Below are 12023 nucleotides of genomic sequence, written 5' to 3' on the forward strand. Positions count from 1 at the left end.
AAATAAGTAAATAAATGCTTACCTCGTTAAGGTCTGGCAACAACGGTACCTTATGATAAGAATGAAAGTCGGACACGACCTCTTTCGCGTGATCATCATTTACTCTCCCGTTGTAAGAATCAGGGATGATAGACCCATCCTAAAACTATGGTGTGGTAAGTATTTCATAAACAAAACAAATAAAACTAGTTAATAAATACTATACCAAACCGCTTTCTTGAATAAACGTGCTCGTGTTGCCTAATGATTCACCAAAAACGTAATTTAGGCCGAACCAAGACATCGCTAATTGGTTGTTGAAAGAAGAAACAATGAAATTCATCTTCTCCCTTCGTCGTTTATAAATGTAGAATGCAACAATCATTTTTCAAACTCCTATACGACTCGTATAGCCTTATACAAGTCGTATAAGGATGGTGTATCATCACTTCCATCACTTTCTGTCATTGTTGACTGGCATCGTATTATCTCGTATCATATACAAGTCATATAACTCTATACGACTCGTGTAGGGTTAACATGTGACTCCTGTAAGAGTCTTTGACTGACCTTGGAAATCATAATAATCATATACGAGTTGTGTAAAACTATACGACTCATATAGAGATATAGAAGGTATCGAAATAAGAAGACAAAGTGTCTCAATAAGACCTTACGGTATGGGTGTGGAAGCCCCTCCACGCCGGGAACACCACCCCGCATATGGCGTGGTGGGGGATGTTGTGGGTGGGGCTTGAGGATTTCCATTGGCATGGGGGCAAATGTGTGGGTGAGGTGGAGAATCTTGATTGGTAGGTGTAGTTTAGGTTTGTTTTGATTGGTTGATGTTTATTTATTTTATTTTTTTATTCTCATCCACACCACTTTCCCACCCCTGTGTTTTTTTCTCCACGCAACCTTGCTAACATGGTTGTCACGTGTCGTTACACGCCCTCCTTCGAGCCCACCGTGTGGTGTAGGGCTACAAACGAACCGAACGAACACGAACAAGACCTTATTCGTGTTCGTTTGTTAAGAAATATATGTGTTCTCAAACCGTTCATTAACATTTATCGAACGAGATTTTATGTTCATGTTCGTTTGTTAAGGAAATGAACTTTTTCGTGTTTGTTTGTTAATTTCAGGCAACGGACAAAAATGAATGTTGGCGAACACAAATGAGCACAACCTAATGTTCATGAACACAAATGCAAATAAACGAACACAAACAATCGTCATGAACAAAATATATAATACACTGACACTTATTAGATATTTAATTTGTTGGAATTTTAAAGTATTTAAATAAATATAAAAACCAAAAACACTAATGAACTATCGAACACAAATAAACACGTTACCGAACGTTCACGAACATAAACGAACGAACACGACCTCTGTTCATTTAACTAAACGAACAAAATTTATTGTTCGTGTTCGTTTGTTTAATAAACGAACGAACACAAACGAATTTTCCGCCGAATGATTCACGAACTATTCGCCGAACGTTTGGTTCGTTTGCAACCCTAACCTGGTGCTAATTTAATAGTAACATAGTTTATGAAATTATTAATGTTTTAAATAAATATATTCTACCACGAAGCAAAGCATAAATGTGTTCCGGAGATATAAAAACCCCCTGAAGACACGATCTTGACTCGATTTGAAACCCTACTTTCATCCTGATCCTCAGTCGATCTACTTCTACATCACCATTTGCAGACGATCCACCATGGATGAAGAGTATGACGTCATCGTTCTCGGAACTGGCCTCAAGGAATGCATCCTCAGTGGTCTTCTCTCCGTTGACGGTCTCAAGGTATCATTTCCGCTTATTTCTCCCTGATTTGCAGTTACGAATCTGTTATATACAAATATATGTTTGTTTATATAATTACATGGATGATTTTAGTTGTTTCGTTGATTAGGTCAACATTTTGTTCATGATTATTAGTTCGGATGATCAGATCTGAAATGATTAGTAGGATTGTTAGTAGGATCACGATATGTTTGCGATCGATTAGAGAAATTAGGTTGTGATGTTTGTATTTTTTGTTGTGTGCGTGTGATTAGGTTGAATTTTGTTATTTGAAGATGAATATATTGTTTATTTATAACGATGTAAGGCTATAAGAGTTACTGCATTATATGAGTTAATATAATTTTGTGTTATAAGTTTGCAACAGGATTGTTTTGCTAATTATTATTTTGTGTTAATATCAAAGTGAGAGAGAGTGAAATTTGTTACATCCGTGTCGGTTTAGATCTGAACCTTGCTTATTATTTATTAATAAGATCTAACCTTTAATTTCAGGCTATGAGTGTTACTGCATTTTATGGAAACGTGTGTGTTGATTCATGGTAGGTGGTGCTTGTCAGTGTGTGTTATTAATCACTTGGTACTTTGCAACTGGATTGATTTGCTAGTGTTATAATTTTGTGCTAATAGATTGTATGCTGATATCAAAGGAAGTGAGAGACAGAGAGAGAGAGTGAAATTTGTTACATCTGTGTCGGTTCAGATCTTAACCTTGCCAATTACTAAGATCTAACCTTATAATTCATTTGTCTATGCATGGTTGTAAAAATCGCTAGGTGCTAGTGGGGCGGCGGTGGGGTACTGACTAGGATTAATCGGGATTAATAGGAATTAATCGGATTGGAATTTTATATGTAATTTTTTAAACTTACTAACCGCATTGGATTAATAAGTATAAATTTTCAAATACTTCAAAGATTTTGACCCATTTTGACTGAAATTTGACCGGTTTGATCGATTTTGACCACTTTTGACCGGAATTTGACTGGGTTTGACCGATTTTGATTGCCTTTGACCAGTTAACTATTTTAGGTCCGATTAGGTGAAATTTACTCGGTAAACTACTGATTTCCAATCAATATGCGATTAATCCCAATTTTTACAACACCGAGTTTATGTCTTAAGATAAAGTTATTAAGATTAGATTTGTTATGCATTTTTTAGTTTGGAATTATTATAAAAGTAAAACAGTAATTATTCTAGTTGATTTTGATAATTGACAAAATCAAGAGTTCAATTTTTGGCATTTGTTTTTTTAGTTCTTAACAGAGCTTAACTAGTCAATGACGGAGCTGGAGACCCTAGTCATCGAGGTACGAATGGGGTCAGTGATGGTTCCCTAAGTAACTAATTAACTATGTAGTTGATAGTTGGTTGACTGGTCAAATAATGTTTTTACTCATTTGCATTTTTCTTACTTGGTATTTATTTTACAAAAGATGGTGTTAAAAACAAACTTCTTTGTATACCATTAATTAATATATTAAGGTGAAATTTAATCGAAGAGCACTAGAGCAGTACATCAAAAATATAACCTGAAATCAACATACATAAACTTTAATTTGGGTATATGTTTTAACTTGTTGAGTGTCAATATCGCTAATAAACCATCAAGATACTTTAATCATCACAATCCTTTTATAATAGTTCGTCAAAATACGATAATTGGTATAGTTTATAAAGTTTTGTACCAATATACTTTATTGGAACATTAATTGATTTATGTCATCTGTCATCGCTTGTATACGATTATACAAACCATGTGTTTTGTTGGCTGTTGCAGTAAAAAGGAATTGCATTTGACTTCTAACCTAATAACAACATGTTCTCTTTTTAAATTATGAGAAAGGAATTGCTATGTATTTATGCCTTAAGTTATTTTTTCCTTGACCATCTTCATCATTGCTAAATAATAACAATAAATAGATGTACCTGATTTACGCATGGGTTGCCCGGCTAGTTTTTGTCGGTTGTGTGGTGTAAGGCTATAATTGATACTCGAAAAGAAACTGCAACCTACTTTACTCTGAGATTGCATATATCTTAATTATCCACACACAAACAGTTAAACGAATAAGGACTTCATGTTTGCCAAATGATCTTGCAAATGCATATTAGTTGTTATTGACATGATCGAAAACTTTGGTGCTGCAGAAACATTATTGCTTTTATCCTTATCTATCAAATAGTAGCCCATCTTACAAACTTTACAATAGGAATTCCAAAGAAGATGCTCTAGATTGAATTCATGAAATTAGATGGACCATGGACGTTGTGGCGTTGTTGAACATTCATTAAATAATTTGTTTGGTGTAGTGCATATGTTTGCGAATTTACAGCATTATCTATTTTCAACACTCGTTGAAGATTTTCATATAATTGGCCAAATGGATTTATGGTCTTACTCTCGTATACTTTGTGTGTAAATCAGGTTTTGCACATGGACAGGAATGATTATTATGGTGGAGAATCAACCTCGCTCAACCTTATTCAGGTTTCGTTTCTTTAAACATTTATCATATATGTAGATCATATATGTATAAACTACAGTTGTATCATATGTGTAGACCGTAATAACTAACACGACCACTTTAAAAACCTACAGCTCTGGAAAAAATTTAGAGGAAGCGATAAGCCTCCAGCTCATTTAGGCTCTAGTAGAGATTACAATGTGGACATGATCCCTAAGGTATCTATCCTGTTTACCTTTTCACTCTCGACTCTATTTTCTTACAGTTATTTATCATCTTCATTTTTGTTCAACATTATATTGTTTTCGTATTGCAAGTTTATAATGGCAAATGGTGCTCTAGTACGTGTCCTCATTCACACGGACGTCACAAAATATCTCTACTTCAAAGCAGTGGATGGCAGCTTTGTCTATAACAAAGGAAAGGTATATTGACTTTTTTTTACCAACTGTTTGACATTTTAAAGTCTCGTACGCTTTTGAACAATTTTAACTCTATAGGTGCACAAAGTTCCTGCTACCGACATGGAGGCTCTCAAGTCTCCTCTCATGGGCATTTTCGAGAAACGTCGTGCTCGCAAGTTCTTCATTTACGTTCAAGACTACGTTGAGAATGATCCCAAAACACACGAGGGGTTGGATCTGACACGCGTGACAACTAAAGAGCTTATTGCGTAAGCTTCTTGTTTAAGATAAACTAGTAAAATTACCCGCACGCGTCGTGGCGCGGGTTCATTTCATATGTCAGGACCATTTTGGTGCAATTTTCAAAAGTTGAGGGGTTGTAAAATAAAGTAATAGTGTAGGTGACCAACGCAAAACGTACTTAAAATAAGCATGAAATCGTATTTTAGTTGAGCTGACTCGTTTCCAAAAAAAGTTTACGTTGAAAAGTAAACCAACTCGAATTTATACCTACACGTACATAAAAATACGCACGTTAAAAAAGTAGTTTTTTTTAAGTTAACGAACGAAAGGGATAAACTCAAAACTTTAGAAACTCGAGGGGGTCAAAATGATATGTTATATATAGCATTTAAAAAAAAAAAGACAACAGCAAGCGGTAAAGTTGGAGCATTAGAAACTGAAGGGTTAGCTTGTAAAACTTGTAAAATTAAGTAGTAGTCTAGGGGTTAAAATTGTCATTTGCAAAAGTTTAGGGTTGTAAAATAAAGAGGTCTAGGGGCTAAAGTTGCCATTTGCAGAAGTTGGAGGAACGGTGGAAAAACCCACCGACATTTCTAAGTAAGTGTTGTATGTGAAATATTATTTTGCACTATCGCTGCATAAGGTTTGTTTAGTTGTATTAAATGTATAAAAGATTTAACATCTTTATCCTAAAACGCCACTGATGATGTTTTATTTTCTCAGTAAATACGGTCTTGATGACAACACGGTGGATTTCATTGGCCATGCCTTAGCTTTGCACAGAGATGACCGTTACTTGAATGAACCCGCTCTGGATACAGTGAAAAGAATGAAGGTGTACACATTTTTTCAATTTCTTTTAGGGTAAATTACTTTTTGAGTCCCTGTGTTTTATGGGTTTTAACTAGTTGAGTCCAAAAGCAAAAAGTTTAACGACCTCAGTCCCCATAAGCAATTTCTTTAACCATTTGAGTCCAAATTTCTAACACCATCCATCAAGTTTGTTAACTACAAGGGCAATTTAGTCATTTACACACAAAGTACAACTCTTATATGCACAAAGTATAAGGAACAAGTGTCTAATGCATAAATATTTTAATATTATATAAAATAAATCTTATATATAATGTTATCCACACCTGCACAAAATTTACTCAACCTGTCATCCCTCTCTCTCTCGCTCATCTAGACCCTTACGCCACCACCGTTCACACCACCGTTCACACCACTGCACCACCACCATCCCCACCGCACCTCCACCACTATCACCACCTTCTGTCTGTCAACCACCACTGTCACCGCCTGCATACGAGACCACCACCACTGTCAACGACCGCCTGCATACGAGACCACCATGTCTCCGTCGCCTTTCCCTCTCCACCTATCCAACAAAATTTCAACAAAACCCTAGAAAAAGAAACCCTAATTTTTTGATTTTCCCCAAATTGTTAACTACAAATGTATGTATGATTAAACATTTATGATCATCCGGTAGGATGTTTTCAGAGGGAGAGGCATTCTCCGGCTGTCGAGGATGGTGGTGCAGAGACGGGGGTTGATTTGGTTTGAAAATATGATCATACAGATTTGGCTTTTAACTCGCTTTGATTATACAGAGACGGGGATGGTGGTGCAGAGACGGGGATGGCTGTTGATTTGATTTGATTTTGATTTGGTTTGAACATTTGATTTGGTTTGAACATTTGATTATACAGATTTGGCTTTTAACTCGCTTTGATTATACAGAGACGGGGATGGTGGTGCTGTTGATTTGATTTTGATTTGGCTGTTCATTTGCGATTTGGTTTTTTCAAGGGTTCCGTTTAACTTTGACTTGCTGTTTTGACCGTTTAACCACAAGCTGTGGTGGTGATGCGATGGTGACTGTGGTGGTGACGCGACGGTGGTTGTGTTGGAGGTTTGTGGTTGAGGTGGTGGTTGGTGACGGAGGTGGAGGTGGTGGTGACGGTGGTGGTGTGGTGGTGGAGGATGTAGGGGATCTAGAGAGAGAGAAAGAAAGATGAGAAAGATGAAGACTTTAAAGAGAGAGAAAGAGATTGGTGTGCCTGATGAAGAACATGTGGTTTTTTATTTTTATTTTTAATTATAGGGTAATTTGGTCATTTAACAAAATTTGGTCATTTAACAAAACTTAACAACAAAATTCTAACTGGGTTAGAAATTTGGATTCAAATGGTTAAAGAAAATGCTTATAGGGACTCAGGTCGTTAAACTTTTTGTTTTGGACTCAACTAGTTAAAACACATAAAACACAGGGACTCAAAAAGTAATTTACCCTTTCTTTTATTTACTTTATTACTTTAATTAGAATTAACGGATTTTGAAATTTCCTTTCTGCGATAGCTTTATGCTGAGTCACTTGCACGGTTTCAAGGAGGATCACCATACATTTATCCTTTGTATGGACTAGGCGAGCTTCCTCAGGTACAACTTCTAGATACGTTTGTTCCATTTGCCTATGTCATCATGTTGGTTAGAGCATGAAGTGGAGGTTTAATGTATTAATTCCAATATATTTTGTAGGCCTTTGCTCGGCTCAGTGCTGTTTATGGTGGAACTTATATGTTGAATAAACCTGAGTGCAAGGTATTCTATATCATACCGCTCCTCATTTTTTTTCTGAATCGGCCTCTCCTATATAAATATATATATATATATATATATATATATATATATATATATATATATATATATATATATATATATATATATAACGCACTATGTTCATAACCGATTTTAAATTTACAAAATACTAGGTTGAGTTTGATGAAGAAGGCAAGGTCTGTGGTGTTACTTCAGAGGGCGAAACAGCCAAGTGCAAGAAAGTTGTTTGCGATCCTTCCTATTTGCCTAACAAGGTACAATCCTTCTGCCTCGTTTTACGTGGGCTGCAAGTTTTGTAGCATTAGCCAGAGTTGTCTACTGTGCATGCATTAGGGGTGAGCAGAAAACCAAAAAAACCAATTTAATCGAACCGAACCGTGCAAAATACCGAAAAATCCAAACCGAAATTTACGGTTCAGTTATGGTTTGATGAAAACAACAAAAAAAAAACAATCCGAAATATATGGTTCAGTTATGGTTTTGATGAAACAGAAAAACCGAACCGAATAACCTAAAAATTATTTTTTTTAATGTTTGTTATATATTGATTTAAGAATTAAGAATTATTAATATTATTCTTGAATGTTAAGTATTTATCATAAAAACATTAAAATAACAAAATTTAACATAAAAAATGAAATGATTTTCAAAGTATTATAAACAAAATGTCTTGGTAAAAGCTTTAGAGAAACATAAAAATAGATTAGAAGGTTAGGTTTATGTGAACAATATTAACTAAAAATGTTGAATATAAATCCCTTAAATGTAAACATCTAAGAAAGATTGTTAAATCTTGAATTGTATTTTTATATATGAATTTTATGTAATATAGTGCCAAAAAACCAAACCATTTCTAAAACCGAAAAAAAAACTAACATTGTGGTTACGGGTTCGGTTTGACCATAAAACCGAACTGAGAACCATGCACACCCCGTCGTGCATAACAATATTACTCAATAATTATTAAAAAAATAAGAATTTTGGCTGCTGTGTGTGACACATGTATTGTTGGTATGAAATAATTATTTAGTTATTTTCTAACCATAGTGCAAAATATCTAACTATCTAAGCATCGTTGACAGGTGAGGAAGGTGGGCAAGGTGGCCCGAGCAATTTGCATTATGAGCCATCCCATTCCGAATACCAACGACTCACACTCGGTGCAAGTTATTCTTCCACAGAAGCAGTTGGGTCGTAAATCAGACATGTGAGTTTAAACATAATATCTGAATAAAAATTCATTGTTTGTATGTGTTTGTTTTATGTTGAAGGCAACGCAACGCGTGCACTAATTTAAAGTAAACACGCAAATAAAAATAACCATAATGACTTGCATTCTGCAGGTATCTCTTTTGCTGTTCGTATTCCCACAATGTTGCTCCAAAAGGGAAATTTATTGCATTTGTATCCACAGAGGCAGAAACCGATCAACCTGAAATTGAATTAAAGCCAGGGCTTGATCTTCTGGGTCCAGTTGACGAAATCTTTTATGATGTTTATGATAGATATGAACCAGTCAATGAGCCGACTTTGGATAATTGCTTTATATCCACAGTGAGTTCTATTTTTGTAACACATCATTTTCACTATTTTTTTTACATATTATGGTGTTTTAATTTTAATTCCGTCTCCTACGTTGAACAGAGCTATGATGCCACAACTCACTTTGAGTCAACTGTAATTGACGTGCTCAACATGTACTCAATGATAACAGGAAAGGTATGTAAATAATTCCTCTTCTGTACTCGATGATAACTTTATTCGGTTGCAATTGAGATCTCTAATTTTCGGGCCTATTTTTTTTTTTTTGTAGGTTCTTGATCTGAATGTAGACCTAAGTGCTGCAAGTGCTGCTGAAGAGTAGAAACTTGGGTAGTATGTTGTTTTCCTATATCTTTTTAAGTTCTGGTGGATAAAACTTTTCTTGAAATTTTACGGAGGTTATCGTATGTACTTTTGTGTAAAATACGACTTGGGTGTGTTTACGTCCCCTTGGTTGTGGCCCTGTGTGCAAATTATATTTTTAGTTTTGACAGGCGGAATTTATTGTTATGAATTTCGTAGAAACCTGAATTGAGCCGGGTCATCACATCCAAGTTGCTGGTACAAAGAGTTTGGGTTATGTGGGACGGATTTCAGATTAACCAAATATGCTTTGTTTAACAAGTAGTCAAGTACTCGTTGAATTGGTAGGTATTGTGTTACACTTTCTAAAACCTGGTCACTGACCAACTTGAAACTGTCGTAAGGAAAGCACAACTAAGTGGAATGCTCAGTAACACATCAACAAATGGGACAAAACGACAAGACCATAATCAGAATATATAGCAATAACCTGAGAATCTAAACAGTGTAGTAACAAATCAAGGATAAAGAAAACATTCTAAGATTTTAAATATCCATAAGTCGAAACATAATAAAGCATTTGAAAATGTACATAGGTAGCTCAGTGGCGAGCTTGAGATTTCCGACCGGGGGTCGAAAACGTATATACCCAAAAATTTCTATAAAACCGAGGGGTCAAAAATGTATATACAACAACAACAACCATACCCAGTATATCCCACAAATAGCAAAGCTACTTATAGGGTCCGGGGAGGGTGGGATGTAGACAGACCTTGCCTCTATCTTTAGGGATAGAGAGGCTGCTTCCAGAGAGACCCTCAACTCGAAAACGAATAGCAAACCAACATACCAAGTCAAAGAATATAGAAAGAATATAGAAATAAGAAGTCGCCCATGCCAAGAAAGTGAACAGAGTGGCCCAATATATTGTAAATCATGTAAAATTGCATACAACATCATTTGTGCATAAACATAAGAAGGCAATCACCGGAAAAGTCACTTAAAGAATAAGAAAACCTACGACCCTGAAATACACCTAAGAGCTTACTGCCATATCCTCTAGAGGTCCTTAACCCTAATCCTACGCCTCCACGAAGTCCTATCTTGGACCATGTCCTCAGAAAGATGCAATTCTAGTAAATCATGTCTGATCTGCTCATCCCATGTCAGTTTGGGTCTGCCTCTTCCTCTCCTCCCCTCCACAGTAAGAGTTTCCATCCCGCCTCTGAGCGAAAAGTTCCTCCCCCATCCCGCCTCTACTATGCCGCGCCATTGAGGTAGCTAATGTACTAAATGTGTGATGGGTTTAAGAATTCACGCTAATCGACAAAGTATGTATACCGAAGGACCAATTCATACGCCTGACCTATATACTCCAAGAAAAATATTTGGAGGTGTGGTATGATATTACTGCTACGAAAAGCATCACCGCAATAGGGGTGGTATTGGGTACCGGAGTATCAATAATTGGGGATACAAACTTGGTATTATATCATTAGGGACCAATGGGGTGGTGGTCCATTAGCAAAGACAATGCTTTTAAACACCTTGGAAGGGGAGGTCTTGGGTTCAAGTCCCACAGACGACAGGAGTAAGAAATTTGCCGTTCAAAAAAAAAATATATATCATTAGGGGATGCAAAGCGTCAAAACAAGTGTAATATAACTACATAATCATAATAAGCTTTAGGATCATGATTCATGAATTGAGATACAACCAAATAATTTATATCGCATACATAGCGAAGAAGTATATTATCAAATTCAGGGTTTACAGTGATGATTACGAAGCCACATAATCAGATATCAACATATGGTAACGAGCCGACGATACTATGAAAACTAGACTTGAACTTGATAAACCTTCAAGGGGTGTTCAAACATGTGAGATCCAAATAGTTTTGATAGTTTTAGGAGTTTGGTGGCTATTTTATATGATTTTTTTTCATGTTAGAAACATGTAGTTATGCATATGTATCATGAACCATTTTTAATTCCTTATCATTTAAAAATTGCTTCAAACCAACCGATCCACGCAACCCGTCCGCTTCGGTTAATCGATTCCAACATGGTCTAACCATGGGTTGGTCATGAGAGTTATATAGATATAAACAATTCAAAGGATTCTAACCAAGACCAAGTATCAAATGATTATATAAAGATGAGAGGCCACGATAACGCACAAAAGAAAAGTAGTCAATGCACAGTTTGACCATGAATTGATCAAGCAAAGTATGCAGTAAAACCTTAAAATTATAAATATGGTTGTTGAATACTCCAAAAAATGATTTTTTTTTCTTCAAAAAACTCTAAAACTTCCGGTTCAATTTAGACGGCCGTCACAAGTTCCATACCATTGGCCGCATCACTAAAGCATTACACCGTAAAAGCCAAACCATAAACCGTATGAATCTTAAACTGTGTGACTACCTTTGATTTAAGCAGTCAGCATTTTTTAACACATTCATATTGACTCACGCATCCATGTTATCAGCTTTACTCAGAAAAAGACCCTTGGTAGTTGTTACCTAGTTGTGAACGAAGTTTAATGACTAAATTGACATAACACAAAGACAACAAATGTATTCCACTTTATTTATATTTTACAAACTATAACTATTACAAAACCAGAAACTCA

At 35.7% G+C, this 12023-nt stretch overlaps 1 protein-coding gene across 1 annotated transcript; it reads left to right on the top strand.

Annotated features, from left to right (window-relative positions):
* Positions 1 to 1578: 1578 nt before the first annotated feature.
* On the top strand, positions 1579 to 9594 carry LOC110930558 (guanosine nucleotide diphosphate dissociation inhibitor 1). Its single transcript, XM_022173869.2, has 13 exons — positions 1579 to 1798; positions 4230 to 4292; positions 4404 to 4487; positions 4587 to 4694; positions 4770 to 4942; positions 5640 to 5751; positions 7281 to 7361; positions 7461 to 7523; positions 7694 to 7795; positions 8624 to 8748; positions 8885 to 9095; positions 9186 to 9260; positions 9355 to 9594. Exons 1-13 carry the CDS (start codon positions 1712 to 1714, stop codon positions 9403 to 9405), a joined length of 1335 nt encoding a protein of 444 aa, XP_022029561.1. The 5' UTR covers positions 1579 to 1711; the 3' UTR covers positions 9406 to 9594.
* Positions 9595 to 12023: the final 2429 nt, after the last annotated feature.

Source organism: Helianthus annuus, chromosome 11 (genome assembly GCF_002127325.2).
Source record: "Helianthus annuus cultivar XRQ/B chromosome 11, HanXRQr2.0-SUNRISE, whole genome shotgun sequence".
Classification (NCBI taxonomy): domain Eukaryota; kingdom Viridiplantae; phylum Streptophyta; class Magnoliopsida; order Asterales; family Asteraceae; genus Helianthus; species Helianthus annuus.